Here is a 22,446-nt window from a genome sequence, read left to right as displayed (position 1 = left end):
TCTTTCTTTCTTTCTTTTCAGGGCTTTCAGTAGCCAGTACTGCTATTCTCTCTTAGTCTCCATTAGCCATCCATGTAACGTCTGTACAATTCATCACTCTGGATTGTGCTATGAAAAATGAAAACGTTTCAAGGGTGCACATACTCTGGGTTCGCCAATCACCTGGAAAAGCTCCTGAAGTTGTTCTGCAGTACTTTGCTGACAACAGAGTCTCCAGAGGTCCAAGGATATCAGATTGATTTGTGCTTTCAAGAGAGGAGTTATTTCCTTCTTACAATTAATAATGTCCAAGCAAATGATGATTACAGACACTTCTGTTTTGTTTGACTATGTGATGGGCAGCAAGCTTGGGGAGAAGGTACTTGTGTTCTGTGCTGAGTGAGTACAGTTGATTCAGTTCATGGGAGTAGTAGACTTGTTTTGTTGAATGCAGACATATTCAGACCTGCTTAGCCATGCCATCAAAGTCAGGTAGATACAGAATGACCATCTGATGAGAGAGCCTATTAACATTTCATTGACTTTATTGGAAATATTTCAAAGAGTTTGTATTAAAGTCACATCCAATTGCTGAATACAACGCAGCAGAAGAATAAGTATTTTTAAAGGTTTTCAGACATACTATAGTCATACTAAACATTCATCAGGAAATATCAGGCATTGGCATACAGACTTAATTATGTGTTTGGTCAAAAATCAATCGTTGAAATTGGCAGTTCAAAATCAAACAGGGATTCCTTTAATGTTTTTGCTATAAATATATTTTTGAGCTTATGCTGCTGAGCTCAATGTCTGTTCATAAATTTTTACAATAATAGCATAATCAGTATTTAAAATGCATTCTAGACAGTTACAGTAAGCATTTAAGGATTTAGGTAGCACAAACAAAACTCTAATTATTAAGCAGTTAATAAAAATTGATCAAAACGGTGATTTTCTTCTGTTAACCTGTCCTTTTTAAATACATGATTGCATTTAATGAAAATCTGTATAGTGAGGTATAGGGACCTTTTATAGATTTTATTTATTAAAAATCTGGCAATTATTATTTTCATACATGTATATCCATTTTGTAAATGCACATTTCCAGTTTGATTTTTGCCGCAACTTAAAGTGGCATAAGATAAGAATAATCTATGCATCTGTCCATCCATCCATTTTCAAGTCCTCTTATCCTGACCATAGTTGCCTATCCCAGAAAATTCCAAAAATGATATCAATAGAAAACTTTTGAAGTTCATCTAAATACAATTCACTTTCTAATCTGATCTAAACATTTGCTAGTACAGTTAAAACAACTGCACAAAACAATATATGATTCTGCAGCTCCATTTCTTCCAAATTTTAAAAATGATTTGTGTTTTGTATATAAAAAGAAAATCATAAAAATAAATTTAAAACAAGAGAGAAATGCACTTTCTGATAACAATTTAGTCTGCCATGTTTCAAGTCTGAATATTTTTGCAGCATATTTTTAACATGAAGTAATGAATTTAGTAGAATACATGCATTTTTACAAAAATACAAAAAACAGCAATACTTGAAGAGAATGGCACTTCCTGGCTCGTCATTAATGCTACTGGGATTGGCACTGAGGCGTCACAGCTTGGCACCAGAAAAAGTGAGTTCAGAAGAGAAATGGATTGATACAATAAAATAAATAAGTCAATAAATAAATTGGTTTATGAAATTATGATTGTAAGCAGCTCTATATATTTGGAGAAGCTGAACTCAAGTTAAATACATGAAAAACTACAAAATATATGTATTCCTAGTAATTTATTAGCTATTATTTTAATCTTGCAGTCTGCTTAGTTATACTGAAATATCATTTTGTGGCCATAATAGAGGAACTTGTGATGCTATTCTTTTTGCAAAGTGCTATGTAAAATACTAATAGATAGATAGATATGATTAGTTGTGACATGTATGATAATAATAACATTTCTCTCAATTTTGATAATAATTAATTTTTAAATTAATAAAGCTTGCTTGACACTAGAAACATCAGAGAGACACCAGCAGCTACTTAAGAACTGGGTGTGGTTAAAAGCTCCAAGTTTTACTTTGTAAACATGAGACACTCATTTAACTTTGTGTTCCTTTTAGCCTGAATAAGACTAAAAAAACTATGAAAACTTGTTAAACCTCTTTAAAATCACTGAGGGTTTTTTTTTGGGGGGGGTGTTGAATCTTGTTTTCCTTTTTTATTGCTATGTGCTCTCTTATTATTGGATACATCTGTTATGTTATTTTTTGTTTGATTGAGTAACATGAAGTTGTAATGTTTTGCTTTTTGAAAATTAAAAAAAACAAAACAAAATCACTGACAGTTTTAAATTTATATTTTTCAAAAAAACAATTTTTTCCTTATGCTCTTTTAAAATTTAGCAGTCAGAAATTGCATTCATATATTAATTTATAATTAGTTACATATATGTGTATTAGAATTTTTCATTTAAACAAAGTTCAACATTTTACAGTATACCTGATTTTTAAAGTTAAGTTAAGCTAATCTAAGAAAATACAATCAGAAATATGTATGATATTGCATATGTTGCACTGTAAAGAATACTTACTGTACATATTATCTTTCCTCCAGTAAGTCACTTACCTCCACCATCTGTTCAGGTTCTTCTCCCTCCGCAAGAACAAGTTAAAGGTTCAGGCCAAATGATTCTCAGCTGTGTGGTGAGTGGCTTCTTCTGGGTTACATAGACATCCAGTGGAGTGTGGATGGTCAGCAAGTGAATGACAACATTCACTCCAGCCCAGTGTCCTTGGACAGCAGTGGAAATTCCTACCTGGCTATTAGTTACCTGAAGCTGCCTGCTGCTGAGTGGATCAGCCAAGCGAGATACTCCTGTGTGGCCACTCATGAGTCCAGAAAGATCTCAGTCATTGGCTCCATTGCCCCTTAAGACTGCAGGCCTCTATAAATTTAAATATGTAGAAATTAGCTCTTTGATTGTAACGCTTTTGCTCAAATGGAAATTAAAGCATTTATGACTGAAAGTGTTTGTTTTGCTTTCTTTTTATTAGAAGCAATATTAATTATATATTTTAATACAAATGTTGACACTTTTTTTGAGAAAAATTGCAGCATTTCTTAGTGCCTGTTTAACCAATTGCAGAGCTCTCTGAATTTCTGAAAGATCAGCTAAAGAAATCCAAACAGGGGAGTCTATCACTGCCCCTCAATAAGAGATTGTGTAGAGGCAGCCTCCTGTCCAAAACAAACATTTCTGCTGTGAAGTCAAGAGCTTACTTTAAGGTTGGAAGAACAGGTTGGAATAAACAGTAAGTGACTGGCAGAGATATACTGGGATCCCATTCAAGGTTGTAGTGGTCATGCTAAGATTCACACCATCTGAAGATGGTAATTTGTTTATTTTATTGTGGGAAGCCCTGGAATGCACTCAACCCCTTGACCCAGCACACACACAATCACAAACAGAAATACTGATGTTAATTAAATATTGAAGAAAAAAAAGATGAATATCACACAAAAGCATGTACACAATGGTGATAATTATTTACATACGCTACATGGTAAACAATAATACTAACAGTAAAGTCCAGCACAGGACGGAATGTGGAATGAAAACCCCTGTGAAAAGCCCTCTGAAGAAAATATAAAGTTTTGTCCTACCAGGTTCCCGTTAATATCCTTAAAACAGACATGATGTTCACAAGATATAACAAATAGCCATGAATTTGAACAACTGAAAAAAATACATATTGGATCAAAATAATTACACATACAATAGTTAATTGCAAAGAATTTTTAAGGCAGAGTGTATATGACCTTGTCAAGATACTTCTCCAAGGAAAACAAAAGCAAACTGAGAGATTTTAAAACAAAATAGTAGAGTTTACTTATATATAAAAACAAACAATTGAATCTATACATATAAAAGGCAAAGCCCTCACTGACTCATCACTAATTCTCCCACTTTCCATATAGGTGGGAAGCTGAAATTTCACTTGCTCATTCCTTGCAGTATACTTACAAAAGTTAGGTATGTTTCATTTTGCGCCGTGCCCCGTAATGAACTTTTGAAAATAACGTCTTCTTTTTGGCGATTCTCACCATTATGCCGTAAGGAACTTTCGAAAATAACCTCTCCTTTTGGCAGTTTCATTCCTTATTTCCATTAACAGAGGATTTATTTCATGGCAGAGATGCACAAGGACCGCCCTAGGTCCCCCTTCCTTTTTCCGCATGGCCACTGTCTGCGCACCTACCACGTGGTTGGCTCACAACCTAGATACATTAATGACATCCCTCATCCATGTGCCTCCTCATTCGCTTCCTTACTTTCCTCAGTTGTTCGTCATGCTCACTGCTCCCTTCTTCTTTACTTCAGCACTTCAAGGGTGGAAGGAAGGCTCATTCTTCTGTCAGGCTACCTCTAAACCTCACCCATACTGATTCCAATTCAAACTCCTATTTCCAGTAACGGTCTGCTTCGCTATGACAATAAATAAGTCACAGAGCCAGACTCTTAAAAAGTCAACATTGACTTGACACAAGATTGCTTCTCACATGGCCAACTGCACGTCGCATGCTCAAGAGTAAGCTCAGCAGACAGCTTGGTCATTTTACAGCCCGAGGGCAGAACTGCAAACATCGTTTACAAAGAGATCCTTACATCCTAAAAATGTGCATTTCTCATACACAACATTTACAGTCATAAATTTTTGATGTATCCAAATTCTCATCTACAGCAAAGCTTGTTATTTCTATGGATTAATAAAGTATCTATCTATCTATCTATCTATCTATCTATGTATTCTCTAACCATCCACCTAATTGTGAGGCTTACTTCTGATTATTGAAGTCAGCATGTGGTAACAGGATTTGGAAGCCAGCAGATGAAGTTTATCCGATGTCTTGTATACAAGACAATTTTAACTTATTAATTTTCAGTTAACTTTAGAAGGATAAACTGTAGACAAAGTTTCCCAGCAGGTGATATTGTTATACAATGTGTCATACTAAGTTGAGATTTACCTTTTTTTGTCTTAAGACTCTTTTGTGCAAAAATGTGTGATATATGATTATAATTTAATCTGTAAAAGCCAAAAACAAAGTTTTGATGAAGTATAGATGCTGGAGGAGGTAAGCAGGTAATATCTTGTTTGAAATTCCAAAATCTACAATATTTAGACAATATGTATCTATCTATTAATCCCCAAAAAAGCAACTTTAGAATAGATGAAGTGAGATAAATTAACACCAAGAGGAATTCCACAAAAAACTACACCATACTTTCATATGTTCAGCTGTTTTTAAAAATCTACTTAAAAGAAATATGTTATTTTATTACTTTTATAATGTTTAGTGGCAACATTAAACATTTTATTGTTGCCACCACATTATCAGAAATAAAGTTCAGAGCACCTTAAAAACATTTGGAATAGACTTGAGGAGTCCATGTTTTTTCATGTAAAATAATATGTAGACCACTACAGAATTGAGATATAAATTACATATAGTATTTAGTATATATAGTGTATATTATATGAATGTCAGGGCTTATAACAAACTTTTGTTGTTTAATGTTTTTAATTATGAAATCTAATGTGCCTTATATAATCTTTTCCCATGGATAACAGAAACACTAACTTTTCAATATATGCAAGACAATGCCTCTCACTTTTGCTAATAACTATTATATAACTGTATTCAAAAATTAAAATATAAATGCTAATGATGTAAGATTTAGAGATATATTAAAAAAAGATCTAATTAATGAAAGAATATTTTTTCAGCTGTTTTTTTAGCTTCAACAATACACCAGTATAATGATATCTGAATACTATATAATGGCAGCAAGGAAAATTAAAGACTTCCAAAGCGCATACAAGAAACGAATGTACAAGTGATAAAATGTCATCCCTGATTGTTTAACCCAGTCATTGAAAAATAAATAATACATTAAAAATCCTCATTTACAACTCCTTTCTAAAGTTGTAATCTATAGTTTAAGCATTAAAAATGACTAGTTCAAATCATGGCATGCAATGTTTCTGCATCACAGAATTCCAACTACTGGTACTATAAATTTGTCAGGTCGATTTTTATTTTTGCCTTCTGAAAACCATTATAAGAATATATAGATACGGTATAGATATACCGTATAGATACAGATTAAAAGTGTGATGAATTCAAATAGCCTTTTTTAATTTATCTAAGCATCCATAAAATAGAATAAAAGTACTTGATAAACAAAAGTATGTGTCATGGCAGCAATGCAAATTCTCATCTCCAAAGACAATTGTGCAATTTTCCAGCTTGGTTGCTCTCTATGTGATGTTCACAAGTTCTTTGCATGTTGAATAAGGTTATTCAGGATCTTCTATTTTTTACTAATATCCAAAACAATGTGCAGGTTAGGACTATTGACAATTCTAATCTCTCGTTTTCAAAAATGTATTGTGCAAATTCTAGCAGTGTTTGCGGCTATTTATACATTGATTATTGGGTTTTGACACAGTGATTCCAAATGCAAGATTCGTTTTTTTTTGCTTTTTGTACCTTAATAAAGTCATTATGTCATGTCACTTTCTAACTCTCTTAATCCTGAACAGGACCTTAACAACTTACTTGCTTTAGCTTCTCCCATTATACCTTATGGTGTTGGGGTTTTGAGCCAGTGATTATATTTTTTCCTATCTTTTGCCAGGATCTTCACTTGTTTCATGGTGATCCCTCTTTTTCTGGCTGCTTCTTTGATGTTTCCTTCCCATACCCTACTAGGTCTTCCCCTTGGTCCCCTAAGTCCCTTTTTGAGATACCTGGTTTCACTTACCCTTATTACATGTCCATTCCACTGTAGCTGTTTTATTTCCATGGTTTCTATGAGTGGATGCATTTCAAGCTCTTTACAGATTATTTTATTTCTTAACCTAAGTCTTTTTGGTTTACATGCCGCAAATGTCACACCCTATGCAACTGTGTTTGATCTTATTCAGGAAAAGATCCCAGTCGCCCCCCGGAGAGAAAGTCTTTCCGAGACTAAGGTCATAAAGCTTTTGAAACCGTTTCTGGATAAAGGCAGAATCGTAACAACAGTTGCATGGAGCTTCTACCTGCAGCCAAAGTCACTTCAGTACACGTGTACTGTGTCAGCATGCCCGTGTCAATCAAACAGAGGAAGGTCTGCAGTCTACTTGTGACTTTACGCTGTAAGAAGATAAGTAAATAAATCAAGGTAAATACCATTCTATCTGGATTTTATATAAGTAACTTATAAATGTTTTTTATATAAAGACCATCACAAAACATAATCACAAACAGGATTTTGCATAATACCTTGGCGAGCACTGTAAGCCCTGCTTTTTCTTTGTAGGACTGACTGGCAGGATGACGCCTAACCTGTTGCTGCATCCAAATAGTGAAGCCGCGTATGTTTGAGAGGGTGGAAAAACGTGGTTGTCGTGTAGAGGTGCCACAGATAAAAGCTTCTCTTTCTTAAAATGCTTCCTACATCGGTTCCATATTCTTGGGTTATTAGTATATTGGTGATGACTTGTACTTATTGGGATACAAAGCAAGGAATATAAAGAAGTACTGCAGGATTTTATTTCTATTGAGGATCAAGCCTGTGTCAATGTTCAGGTTTTTATAGCTTGTATATTCGTGGCCCAGTAATAAAATTGAATGTTAGGTAAACCCATGACACCTTCTTCCTTAGGTCTTTGTAGGGTCGCCCTCTGGATATGTGGATGTTTTGTATTCCAAATAAATGAGGTTATGGTTGAATCTAATTTCTTAAAAAATTATTTATTGGTGTATATTGGAATGTTTTGAAAGAGAAGCTTAGGAAGGATATTCATCTTGACAATGTTAATTCTTCCAGCTAAAGTGAGATGGAGGGTAGACCATCTATGCAAGTCTTGCTTACTTTTTTCCAAGCAAACTGCAAAATTTTGTTGATTAAGAGTTTTATGTTTATCTGTGATGTTTACCCCTAGATATTTAAACTGATCTGAAATGATAAAAGGGAAGGATGTCCAATATAATATTGTTTGCTTAAGAATTCACTGAAAAGAGCACACTTTCGTTCAAATTAATTCTGAGACCAGAATTCTTTTGAAATTCTGTTAGTGCTGTTAGGACTGCAGGCACAGTATTTTGTGGATCAAATATTTACAGTACTATATCATCTGCATATAGAGAAATTTTCTGTTCAAGTCCTTCTCTGATAATCCCCTTTATCTCATAAGCATTTCAACAGTGAGCTGCCAGTGGCTCAATGGCAGTTGCAAACAGAAGTGGTGACAAGGGACATCCTTGTCTAGTACCACGTTCTAGTTTAAAGTAGTCTGAGTTAATGTTGTTAATACAAATTGAAGCTTCTGGACTGGTATGCAGTAGTTTGATCCATGCACGAATGCCTGGGCCAAACCCAAATTTCTCCAATATAGTGAAAAGATAGTTCCATTCAACCATATCAAATGCTTTTTCTACATCCAGCGATAATAATATCTCCAGGATGTTTGACTTTGTGGGTGAGTATAACAAATTAAACAGTTGTCGGAGATTGGAAGCTAAGTGTCTGCCTTTAATAAATCCAATTTGGTTTAGTGATATTACTAAAGAAAACACTTTCTTAATCCTTCTAGCTAGGACTTTGGAGAGTATCTTTACATTATTATTCAAAAGTGAGATTGGTCTGTATGATGCACATTGTAATAAGTCCTTATTTTGCTTAGGAAGGACGGTAATTAAAGCCTGACAAAAAGTTTGAGGTAGAATTTTATTCTCTCTAGCTTCTGTAAATGCTGTTAATGAAAGGGGAGCTAGCTTAATTGAGAATTTTTTATAAAATTCGGCAGGATAGCCATCAGGCCCTGCTGCTTTCCCACTCTGAAGTGAGTTTATAGCATCTAGTAACTCTGCACTGAGAGTATCTAGTTGTGGTATATGAGCAGCCATGTTTTATCTAAGTTTGTAGGTAAGCCTGCCCTTTAATGTCCCAGGGGAGGTAGTGTCTCACAGATGCTGTTTCTCCTGCTCCTTCCATCCAGGTGGTGTCCCAGATGGGTAATGGCCAAGGTCACCTGTCACAGTGTCTTATCGCTTAACCTGGAAAAATTTTAAGCCAGTCTTTTTTTTTTTTTTTTTTTTTATTATACTTTATTAATCCCGAAGGAAATTAGTTGTTTTTTTTTTTCGCATACCCCTTGGGGTCAGAGCGCAGGGTCAGCCATTGTACAGCATCCCTGGAGCAATTGAAGGTTAAGGGCCCTTCTCAAGGGCCCAGCAGAGTAGCATCACTCACTAAAGTAGTTTGAGTCGGTCGCTCCATCAGTATACACAGGCTTCAGTTTACAACCTTATGTTTACCTGTACTAGGCTAGTTATAGGTTTAGCATTTGTGCTGTGTCACAAGGTGATTTGATCTGGAACATAGATCAATATATCAAACACCTATGAGATGTCTACTGGATGATATTTTCATTTCCAGGATAATATATTTTTAAAATATTGTATATATGCAAAAACGGTAAACATCTATTGTGAAAAATAGAATCTGTTGTACATCATATTGTAACCAGCATTTACAGTATATTTAACAATAAATTGTAATCATTTTATGAAATATATCTTACATTATCCATCCATCCATTATGCAACCTGCTATATCCTAACACAGGGTCACTGGGGGTCTGCTGGAGCCAATCCTATCCAGCACAGGGCGCGAGCCCACTGCAGTATCTTACATTTTATTATGCCTATTTAACATATTAACTAAAGACATATATTTTTATATGTCTGAAAAATGTATTGCAATATACAAAAATCGCAACAATTTCCATATTTTATAAAACATTTCAGGATACTGCAAGTTGTAATATATTTATCCTTAGGCAAACATATTGGCCCTTTCTGGGCAGCCAACAATTGCCAAATTGTAATTTGCACATCAGAGCAACATTGGCCCCAAAACACTGACCCAGTGCGGGTAAACAGACAGGGATTCCACATTTGATCATGAACCTGAAAAAAGTCAATACCTTACTAGTCCTCCCATCCATTTTATATACTCACTTATTCAGGGTAGGATATTCTGGAACCTGGAGCCTATCCCAGTAAGCAATGTGCACAGGCAGGAACAACCCCTGGATAGGGCACCAGCCCAGTAAGGTGAACTAAAAAAAAAACCCAGGGGGCCAATTTATGAACCACCAGCCCACCTAATATGCATGATTTTGGACTGTGGGAGGGAACCAGAGCAGGTCACATCAGGTCAGGCTGGGGATCATGCACTAGTACAGCGTGTTGCCGCACCCACCACACGAAGAAACAGCTCAGGATCCTGGTTGGCAATCCCCCAGTCCCACCCTCTGGAAATAACAATCTATCTGCCACAGCCAGGTGTTACATGGGTGTCCCCTTAGCCTGGTCCAGCCACTCGGGTCCTCAAAATTGAGGATCCTGTGAGCCAAATCACCCTCTGGGAACTGCGGCACATGGCCATAGTGCTGTAACTGACACTCCCTCACAATTCAGGTAATGTGCCTAAGTTGGGACTCCATGAGCAACCGCTCATTTGACACAAAGTCCTGGTTAGTCTCCTCATTCAGTCTCTCGAGAACTACAATCAGAGCCTCCATTGACTGTGTGACAATCACAGCATCGTCAGCAAAGTCAAGATCTGTGAATCTTTCTTCACTAACAGATGCCCCACAGCCACTGGACCCTACAACCCTGCCCAACACCCAGTCCATACAAGCATTAAGAACACACCCCTGATGAATCTCAGCATCAACCGGGAAAAACCCAGAGGTTCTGCATCCACTCTGCCCAGTAATTACAGTACCAGTGTATTGGCCAGCCATGATATTCAGCAACTTTGAGGGGATCCTGTGAAGTCTCAGGATGTCCCACAGGGCAGAGTCAAACACTTTATGAAAATCAACAAAGGCTGCAAAGAAACTCTGCTGATATTCGTGTTTGAGCTCTATGTCCTTCAGTGCAAGGATGCTGTCGATGGGTGACTTCTGCCATGACACATACTTTTGTTTATCAAGTACTTTTATTGTATTTAATGGATGCTTAGATAAATTAAAGAAGGCTATTTGAATTCGTCACATTTTCAATCTGTATCTATACGGTATTTCTATACCGTATCTATATATTCTTATAATGGTTTTCAGAAGGCAAAATTAATTAATTAAATAAAAATCGACCTGACAAATTTATAGTAGCTGTGGTAGCTGGTAGGTGAGCAAGTGATCAAAGATCACCCTTCCATTTTAGATATGGATGACAAGTCCCATTTTCCAGTAAGTTGTGATGACGCCCGTGTCCCAAATGGAAGCAAAGATTGCTTGCAGTGCCAGGAGGACAGCCTTACCACCAGCCTGGAGAAAATCACCCCAGATACCACTGATCTCTCCAGCCTTCCCTAGCCTCAGCTGGTTCACCACCTGTGCTATCTCAGTATGATTGGGTGGTTCACAGGTAATTGGAGGATCAGCCTCAAAAACCTTGGACCCAGAGATATCCAACGTCCTAGCTGGAGGATCAGCTTTAAACAGGTGCTCAAATAAACCAGTCCAACAGGTCACAACTGCAGTGTCATCAGTAAGGGCTGTTCCATCAGCTGCCCTGACTGTGACTGTCTGAGGAACAGATTCAGATGTGTGTAATGCTTTGATTCCTCTGTAAGCAGGATGTGGGTCACTAGACCATAGATGGTGTGTCACTTGCTCACAGATTCCTCTAACAAACGCCTCTTTATCTGTCCTCAGAGCCATTGCAGCCGTCCTTCTCAGTTCTCGGTACAGACTGGAATTGTCATCAAGCCGTGCGTTGCGACTCCTCTCAGTGATGTCCAGGGTTCCCTGTGAGATGAAACACCTCCTTCTGGGAACACTGGTAACACCAACACAACCCTCAGCAACTTTCAGGGTCTTGTCTTGGAAGGTCTCCCACATCATATTCGGATCAGCAGTTGCACCCAAGTCTGTAAGTTCCTTACACAAACTGCATGCAAACTCGTTCGAAACAGCCTGATCTTGCAGTCTGGCCAGGTCCAGCCTCATTTTTCTAGTATGTGGTAGCCTACCGGACCTAAGATGGATCTTCAGAGTAGCAACAAGTCTGTGGTCAGAATTCAGAAACTGGACACTTCTGTAGACCCTGCAGTTTTGTATGAATCTTCAGCATCTGCCAACAAGGATGTGATCAATCTCCTTCACTGCAGCACCAGTATTGGAGTACTAAGTCCAATGATACGGCTCAGGGTGATGGAACAAGGATCAAGCAATATGCAGCCTCTGACCTTTTGCAAAATCAAGGAACATGGAGCTACTCTCACCATAGTTGCCAGACCAATGGGGACCAATACAATCCACATAGCCAGCTCTGTCAGTGCCAGTGGTTGCATTGAATTCACCCATGACCAGAGGAGTGTCACCTCGCGGGCACCCATCAACCACCAAGCGAAGCTGTGAATAAAATGTTTTCTTCACTGAGACATCACTCACCATGGTCAGAGCACATACTGAGGCAACAGACAAGGCACTCAGAGAGTGCCGTAATCTGAGACTCATAATATGCATGTTGAAAGGAGTGACATTGGACACCTTTGGAAGGATACGATATTTAAGTTGATTAGCATAGTCCATGTATAGTTGTTTGAGGGAGGCAACCAGGCAGGGTTCAAGGCACGTTCATGCACATTTACGAGATGATTGTGATCTCTAACGGTCAAGTTTTTTATATCAGATCTTTTTTTGACACACACATGTTTTTGTTTTTGGTATACACATTTTCATTCCAAATCCAGTTTTATAAACAAGCCCCCTGGTCTTGGAACATAGTGTCACCCACTGTATTTGGATTTTGAACTTCCTCAGTGTCACACCCAGGCATGTATAGATTGGAAGCATTACTTTCTCTTTGCAGATTATCAGCACAGGCACCTCACATGGTAGTATGCTGAGGCACTAGCTATACTCCTTGTTCACATATGACTGTGTGGCCAGACACAGTTCCAACTCGCGCATTAAATTTTCTGAAAACACCACATCATATACACAACATATCAAGACTATCATAAAAAATGCTGTCAACTGTCCTTACTTCTTTTGATGTCTGAGGAAAGCATTGATGTCTCTATTTATGTTCAGCAACTACAGGTATGCAGTGTAACTGATCCTCACTGGTTGCATTACATCCTAGTATTAGACCTGCTTACCCCAGGATAGCAAAACACTACAAAGTTGTGATGTCAGCAGTGAATATCATTGATCCATGGCAAACTAACTTATAAGGTCCGCAGTATTATTAAAGACTCCAGGAATCCTGCACAGTCTCTTTTTGTCTAGCAATGCTCTGGCACATGGATCGAGATCTTTCGCACATAACAGTACTTGATTCAGGAAGAGCTTTAATCCTCAAATCATAAAGTTGCTCAAGGGTCACACATACCAACACTTGCATGTGTTTTTTTTTTTTTGTAAATATCTTCCAATGTTTTTTTAATGTATAATGTTATATTCACTTAGTCTTGTTGGCATTTTACTACCAGCATTATTTAGTGGACAACATGCAAGTAAGAATGTTTATGTTCTATTTGCACTTGACAACAAACATGAACTTCAATTTGAATTCAGTTTTTTTGGTCCTGTAATTTAATTTACTGCAGTGCCTCTCGACTCATTGTCATAATTTAATTGATTCATATTTTCCACACTTTGCTTTAGAAAAGATCCCACGTCTTTACTTTTCACATGTCATATATCTCTAACTCTTCTTAAAATCAACCGATTCTAAACAACATATGGTCAGATAACCTGTCTCCTTCTATTTCAGATATAAATCGGGAAATCTTTCTTGAAAAATCAAACCTTTGGGTGCCAGGTAGGCACAATCTCTGCTATTTTTTTTTTTGTATGCAGCAATCTGTTGGAAATATTCTACCAGTCTATAGTAGCCAGTACGGTGTTCTATGTCTCAGTCTCCTGGGGGAGCAATTTGAGCTCCAAAGAAGCACAATGCCTGAACAGATTTATTAGGACAGCCTGCTCCATCACTGCGCTAACCCTGGACACACTGGAAGCTATTGTGGAAAAGAGGATGGTGGCAAAATTGGATGCCATCATGAAAAATCCCGGCTCATTCTACCAAGATGTGCTAAGAAGCGCCTCTGGGGGTCTTTTCTGCCCACTGCTGTCATGCACTTAGGTACTTCTACCCAATGCACTTGTTAAGTTTATTTTAAAATATCCACACAAGATACATTGATTGATTGATTGATTGATTGATTGATTGATTGGCTGTATTATCTGTCCTGTGAGTCTTTATTCTTGTTTTTTATGTTTCTGCTGCTGTATGCACCTGAATTTTTCCATAGGATTAATACACTTTATCTAATCTAATTTAATCTAAGAACAAGGATCCGTGAGGCAGCCACCAAAATAATGTGATCATCACTTCCATTAGCACAATTGAGTTTTTATTCATTTAATAATATTTGTAGGTTGGTTATTTAAAAAAAAAGACAAAAATCATTTGTGGATTACCAGCAGAGCATTACAGTCTTTCTTTGAGATGCATCTAAAGCAAACTTCTTTATGGAACATTAAGACTTAGTATATTAATTAATATGAAAATGAAAGTATTGCACAATTTATTTTTCTCTTGGTTTCAAACAGTTTTCTGTTTTAATTTTCACACTTTTATAATTTTATTTTAAAATAACACATTGGACAAATGCAGCTGTTTCACCCACAGGAGGTGGTAGGGTCGGCCCCGATATAAAATTAGAAAGACATTGTTTGTGTGGCTCTATACTTTATGCAAATCTCTTACTCCCATTTTCATCTATTTGCATATTGGCTTAGTCTAGAAATCATACTAACGTTTATTTGAATCGATTCTTTCTAAATAATTGAATTTATGAAATTAAAAAGCATCTGTCAGATGCTTTTTCGAATACTGTTTTATTACCATAATGATAAATAACTCAACCAGAAAAAGCAGGCAGTAGAAATTTTCCTTTGTATTTTTTATTATTTTTAAATAATAAATATTTAATTTGTAACTTATGCATAATCAGTGGATAATACCTAAATTAATTAACATGCACAGCTTAATGGACATTTAAATTGTTAGTTGTAAATATTCTGTTTATGTAATTATACTGTAGTTCAACATCCTTCTTAGCAATTAGATGTCATTTTGTTGAGTTCATTATTATTGTAAACATGCTTTAACGTTCATTGCCTTTAAGACAATGCTCTTCTCTGTGTGGTAAAATAAAGAAAAATAAATGTTTATTTGGACGATTCCTGTGTTTCTATCTTTGAGGGTAAAGTGAATATTTCACAGTCAAACTGTTCTACCTATTGCATACATCATATTATCAGTTTTCCTTTCTCAGAGATGCAGAAATATTTTAAGTAGATTTTGCATTATTTTTATTATAATTCATGTAATGCATCTGAATCATTGCCATTTTACCCATTTAGAAATCCATATTTGAACCTAATATTACACTTTAAAGGCCAGAAAGCAGCAGCAGTGGGCCCTGGCAGTCCATCACTGGGTGCAGTCACACACTGAGCCACATAAGAAATGTCAAATAAACCAGCGTGTACTCATGTAGGGTGTCATCAAAAGAGCACAGGGAGAAATGGCACATTGAACAAATTCCTCTGATCCACAAGTAACAATTTAAAGGAGATTCATATCCACTTCATATTTAATAATATGACACAATATAAATGATAGAAAAAATAACCAATGCATGTCTTGCTTTCATCAGTTACATTTTAACTAAGAAGCATTAACAACTTCATCTTCTAGATCCTATTCCTGATTTTTACTTCCATAACTGGGTGTTATTAGAAAAGCGAATTGTGAACATTATCACTCACATGAATATGAAACATAAAACTATAAATTGTGAATGAAATAGTTAAAAAGCATGCAATATGTATGTATTGATTCTTACTTTCAGTGTAAAAAGAGCAAATTAATAATGTTGAGAATTAAGTACAGCAAAAATGTGCTAGAATAATTTTAAAAGGGAAGTTGTCATTCCTGTCTATATGGTGTATGAACTTTAAGGTCTGGAAAAATCATATTCTACTTTATTCTACTGTAATGTAATTGATATCAGACATTAAACAATAAAGAGTTCATTAAAACTTTTTCTGTTATGAAATCACACTGTGACTATTGGACTGTGAGGTGCAGGTGCTGTTTGGAAGACAACAAGCTGCTGCTGCTCAGTCAGTCTGACAAACATTTGTTTTACTGAATGCGGATTGGTTAATTCAGAAAAGCGAGATATGTACCAACCAATGAGATGCAACTTTAAAGAAATTAATTTATACGCCGTAACAATATTGCATTATATAAATCGGTGCACTATTTCAACATTTTGCAAATTGCACCAAACAAAACTACTTTACATAAAACAACAGACAAGATAACTATTTTACAGATTGCTTAAGAATTGTTTGGTAAAGAAGATCAACTTCTCAAGATGAACCTCGTACAGATTCTGTGTACCATTTTATTACTGGGTGAGTAAGAGAAGACTGAGCAGATATGATGAAAGCAAACAAAAGATGAAATGAAAGTCAATTCCAGTTTAAGAGTCCATTTTAGAAACTATTTTAATGTGTTAATACATTTATTAACCGGGCTTGATTTTAATTGAAATGTATTAATGTATAAATTAAAAAGTAATTGATTTATGACCTTATTTTTAAAAATATCTTTCTTTCTTTCTTTCTTTCTTTCTTTCTTTCTTTCTTTCTTTCTTTCTTTCTTTCTTTCTTTCTTTCTTTCAGGGGTTTATGTAAATGCTGGACCTGCTATTTTCTCTCAGTCTCCATCAGTTATTCCTGTGACTCCTGGACAGACTGTCACCCTGGAATGTGCTGTGAAAAATGAAAATGTTTCAAGAATTAACATGCTCTGGATTCGTCAGTCACCTGGAAAGGCCCCTGAAGGTGTCCTAACTTACAGAGCTGACAACAAAATCTACAGAGCTCCTGCGATTTCAGATCGATTTATACCTTCAAGAGATATAGTCAGGAGTTATCACCTTCTCACAATTAATAATGTCCAGGAAAATGATGACTCCAAATACTACTGTTTTATTTACTATGGTGATGGGACTCAAGCATGGGGCGAAGGAACTCGCATACAAGTTCTGAGTGAGTACATTTGATACAGTTCAAGTTAACCTCTTAATTGCTGTACTAGATGTGTTTATACATTTTTTATGGGATGGTTATTACTGAAAACAGACATATTCAGACCTTCTTAACAGTTCACAGTCTCAGTAGACACAGCAGATTAATCTGATGACGTTTAAATGAGCATTTTATTGATTTCATTGAAAATTAGCTAACCAAGTTTACATAAAGTTCACTGCTGAGGGTAATGCAGCAGAAAAAGACTTGAGTTTTAGATGTTTCAAGAGACGGTCCTACTAAACAGTCATAAAATGCAGAAAAAAATTACTCACTATATAAACAGTGTGTTTTGTTATAAAAAAATACATAGCTATAAAAACAGTTAAAACTTTTTTTCAGGTAACTAATGTTTTTTTAATTACATGGTTGTATTTATTTAAAAGATTATACTGAGCTGAAAACTTCACCTACTCCTTCTGCCTTCTGTTTTTTAATAAATCCACTCATTCGCAGTTAAATAAACATTTAACACTGGAAATTGTACTATTTATTAGTTGTTAGTCATTATTTCCTTCCAAATATTTTTTAAAGAGGCAACGCGACATAAAACAGATGCAAATCTAAAGTAAAAATGAATAAATGAATTAAAAAATCCTAAAATCTGTCCTAATGAAGATAAAGTAAAAATTACTTTTTGAAAATATCCGTAATGATCAATGTAAATTTCTAACCTGTTCCGGATTTTTACTAATATGGTTGAATTAACTTTATACAACTATAAAACAGTAAACAACTCTATTTCTTTCATATATTGATTGTATGTGTTTTGTAGATTAAAAGGAAACCATAACTATAATTTCAAAATAAGGCAGGAAATCAATTTTGTTAAAACAAAGAAAACTATTGTGACAAAAATTAAAATAACAGTTATTTATTATATTGTCCACCTTTAGAAACTTGCAAAAATACAAAAACAAAGACATAACACACTTGAAGGGACTGAGTGCCCCTTCCACAGGCTGCTGGGATGGGCACTGACTGGCCTTCTGCTACCTTATACTGGAAAAACTGGGTTAAAAGATAGATTTATGAAATAAAAAAAAAAATCAACTTTCTGTCACGTCCATAAATAACAACATATAATCACAGGTATTAAGACTCACACCACATATATTAAAAGTTCTACAATAATGTATAATAATAATTTACCTATTTATTCTTGGGCTGTTTCTTGTTATACTGGATTGTAATTTTGTTTCCTCGACAAAGGAACTTGCAATATTGTGCTTTCGTAAGGTGCTATATAAAGTAAGGCTAGAAAAATAGATTATAAAAAACATTACGAAGAATACAACAGTAGCATTGTAATTCTGTGCAACGTAACAATAATGCATTGTATAAATGAATAAAGCATTTCTAAGCAATACACAATTAAAATTATTTGACTATGGTTTAAGGCTCCATAGTTTAAACACTAATTTTCAAAATAGCAGATTTTAAACTTATAACAAATTGTTGCTGTTTTCCAGTTTTAACTTACTTGCTATTTCAAAATTTAGCACACAAAACTGTTTTGAAGTATATTCATATGTTAATGTAATAATCTCTTACATATATTTTAGTTACAATTTTTGATTTAGTCAAACGATTAAACTTTTATGTGTGGTTTTTGAAGTTAAATCAACCAATCACATATAATAATCCCAAATGTTGCATACTGTGTAAGAATCTATGGTAATACCTAAGTGGCTCCATAATGGATATTGATATAATTTCTTTCCCCACAGAAAGTGACTTGTCTCCCCCATCTGTTCAAGTGTTTCGCACCCCAGAAGAACAACTCAGTGGTTCAGGTTATGTGACTCTCAGCTGCCTGGTGAGCGGTTTCTTCCCAGGGTACATAGACATCCAGTGGACTATGGATGGTCAGCAAGTGACAGACAACGTTCAGTCCAGCCCGGTGTCTTTGGACAGCAGTGGAAATTCCTTCTTGGCCGTTAGTTACCTGAAGCTGCCCATTGCTAAGTGGAAGACTGATGTGAGATACTTCTGTATTGTCACTCATGAATCCAGTAAGATGCCAGTCATTGGTTCTGTGGCACTTCAAGACTGCAATTCCTTCTAAAGGGCTTTGGTTCAGCTTCTCAGATACCAAAAGTAAAAAACAAATGTGTTTTTTTAACTAACTTAAAAGATACAGCAATGTGCTGTATTTTTTTTTCTTATTAAATGTAATATCAATAAAAAACTTAAATCTGAAATCTGGGTTTTTGTAAATTTAAAGATTGATCTCTTGATCTCTGGTTAAGTAGTGAAAGGGCTGTATGGACTACCGAGGCTACAGTTGAAGTAAAAATCATCATTGATCCAATCCATGCAGTCTGACACTACCTCCAGATAAGGGGGACGGCAGGTGGCTGCAACAGAGTCTGCATAGAAGTGTTAGTGGTGAATATGACGGGAATGATTACAATGAATAAACTGAGCTCTTTAATTGCTCCTATTAGTAAAAAAAAACTTTAATATCAAAAATTCCTACAGATCCTATTTTTTTGTTTTAGTTAGTAAGGCTAGGAAAGAGACAGAGAGAGAGACAGTGTTGTTGGGTAATTGGGATTTTTGTACTAAAGGCTGAGATCGCTGCTTGATCAGAAGGGCAACAAAGGCTCCTATTAAGGGACAAAACAGATATTAAAAAAAGAAACCTCATGAAAAAAAATTATCTCAGAAAATATCTCATGAAAGGAAAGGAGTTCTAGCAATGGCCCCTGTGGTTCATTGCATCATAGCAACTCATTTCTAAATGGCAAAAATGTATAACATCACAAACATGCAATACTAATAGTAAAATTTTAAAAACATAATGGTAAAAGATTAAAGTCAAAGAATTAAATGTTAAGAACTGTGGCATAACCAAGACATACACTAGTTTTCAAAAGTTTGAAATCACCCAGAATTATTTCATGTTTTTGATAGAAACCTATACTTGTTTTATCAAGGTGCTATTACATTGTCTTAAAACATAGGCAAGACATGAATAATGATGCAAATGACTATTACTGCTTGAAATTATTTACAAATCACTGAAAAGGCAAAACACAAACCATTACCCCAATAAAGGTAAAATCTCTTAGCTTAAACTCCTCATGTTTAAATGCTGATTAGACAAAACTTTGTAATTGTGCTTGCCGACACTAGTTACTCTGTTCAACAAATCAAGTAGATTGTCTTTCTTTGGGTTAAAAAGTACTGGCATTCCTAAAATTCAATTCCTTGTTAAAAATAGCCATAACAAAAATGGTCTCTCTCTAGAAACATGTCAGCCTATTGTTGTTTTGTGAAATGAAGGTTATTACTTGAGATAGCTTGCCAAGGAACTGAAGATTTCATATTAGAGTGTGAATCCAGGAGAGAAAAAGAAGCCCAGCTGCATAATTGAAGAAGAGGATAAGTACAACAGAGTGTGTAGTCTGAGAAACAGACGCCTTTTCAGATCCTCAGTTGTCTGCTTCCTTAAACAGTACTTGTCAAATACCAGTGTCAAATCAACGAAAAGATGACTCTGGAATGTTGGTATTTGGCAAGTAGTATTTAAAAAAACAGCCAACTGATGACCTATAAGGTGTCTATTTCTCTAGCTGATCTGTATTTCCAATGCCTGGGATTTGTCATTTTCTGAAGACTAAGGACTCAGTGTCATCTGGAAACCTGTTATAAAATGCCCTGCCAAAATATTACTTGTAATATTACTTTTCTTAGGATATTGTATCAAAGTAGTTTTTATTGCTGTACTTAATGTTTCACACAAATACTGAATTTTATTTAAAAAAGCAGCAGCTTTGCAGCTAACATTTTGTATTTAAATTAAATACAACCCTTAAGCAAGTATTTTATAATACTGTATACAATTTGTCACACATACTTGTCAGAGGGTCATCCTTGGGGTTCTCCCTGGTATGTCATTCCTCCACAATCAAAAATGGGGCACTGTTGCTAACTGTGTTGTCTTCCAATTCCTCCAATATGCCAAGAAACCACATAGTGAGATCATTTGACTCTGCCTCTTCTGGCCTCTGGACCATAAAAGTCCAGTCATCCAGAAGGAGGTGTCACTCATTGTCTGGGAGAGTGAAGAGACAGAGCTCTTTTGTACCTTGACCCCACATGCCCTTAATGGGCATTGTTTTCTGTTGTCCATCATGTCATTGTTCAGTCCTTTTGTTTGTTTATTGTATCAGTGCGTGTTACTTTTTGGTTGGACATTTAAAGTAAACATGAACGACCAGGTTGCCACCCCAACATTTATCTTGTCTCATAAGCCGTCATTTCTTCAAAGTATATTATTTGAAATTACTATTTTGTACTCTGTATTCATATTTATTATTCATTTATATTCTTATGATTTGTCCCTATTATTAACAGCAAACAAAATACTGTATAAAATGTAATACTTGTAATATTAATGTAATAATATATATATATATATGTTTTTTTTTTTTTTTGAGAGTGTTAGCTAATAAAGAATAATGTGGTTTTCAACACATCTGACAATCTTATACCCAGTAGTAAAACCACTTTATTTCTCTAAACAAATCATTTATTGCTATACAATGTACAACATTAAAATATAGCCCAGTTTTTTTTTTTTTTTTTTTTAAATAAGGTTATTTTATATTTAACTGTATTGTTATGTTTTATATTCAAAAGAGAGAATGCAGCCATGTTGGTATTTACACTGAAAAACAAAAATCATCCAGTGGTACAACAGTTGGCACTGCCACTTCACACTTCCAGGTGCTCAGCTGTGTTTTGTGAGTGTAAATTTATATGTTTCCCTGTGTCCACTTGGGTTTTTCCCAGGTGCACCATTCATTGTTCTTGAGTTAGTTTGATTGCTGACTGATGTGAATGTTGTGGATATACGTGTGAGTGCATAGACTCTTCTTATTATTTATTTTACTCCCTCATATTTAATGATCTTAATTTGAACTTTACTCTTGCTTGCTTCGTACATTTCCTTGTAAGGGTGTGTTCTGTGATGGGCAAAGACTAAAATGGACTAGCGTCTCATCTAGAGATGCTTCCTGCCTTTCTATTGATAATCTTTCCAATAATCTTATAATAATATAACAGCTCAAATCTGTTTAACTGAGGTTTGGATTGCAGAGGACTGGGGCTATTGGAGAAACATTGGCAGCATCCCAGGAGCCAGTCATTGACAGGACATCAATCCATCACAGAACCCATTTACGTAAACCTCCATTCTCA

At 35.6% G+C, this 22,446-nt stretch overlaps 1 protein-coding gene across 1 annotated transcript; it reads left to right on the top strand.

Moving 5' to 3' along the window:
- The first annotated feature begins 16,411 nt into the window (after positions 1–16,411).
- LOC114642272 (immunoglobulin lambda-1 light chain-like) lies at positions 16,412–19,439 on the top strand. Its single transcript, XM_028791234.2, has 3 exons — positions 16,412–16,557; positions 16,828–17,196; positions 18,966–19,439. Exons 1-3 carry the CDS (start codon positions 16,518–16,520, stop codon positions 19,301–19,303), a joined length of 747 nt encoding a protein of 248 aa, XP_028647067.2. The 5' UTR covers positions 16,412–16,517; the 3' UTR covers positions 19,304–19,439.
- Positions 19,440–22,446: the final 3,007 nt, after the last annotated feature.

Source organism: Erpetoichthys calabaricus, chromosome 2, assembly GCF_900747795.2.
Source record: "Erpetoichthys calabaricus chromosome 2, fErpCal1.3, whole genome shotgun sequence".
Lineage (NCBI taxonomy): Eukaryota > Metazoa > Chordata > Cladistia > Polypteriformes > Polypteridae > Erpetoichthys > Erpetoichthys calabaricus.
This window is presented reverse-complemented; position numbering and strand designations above follow the sequence as displayed.

Coding starts and splice junctions, on each gene's coding strand:
- LOC114642272 (XM_028791234.2), top strand. CDS start 16,518: ATGAACCTCGTACAGATTCTGTGTACCATTTTATTACTGG. Junction 16,558..16,827: donor GTGTACCATTTTATTACTGG/GTGAGTAAGAGA, acceptor TCTTTCTTTCAG/GGGTTTATGTAAATGCTGGA. Junction 17,197..18,965: donor AACTCGCATACAAGTTCTGA/GTGAGTACATTT, acceptor CTTTCCCCACAG/AAAGTGACTTGTCTCCCCCA.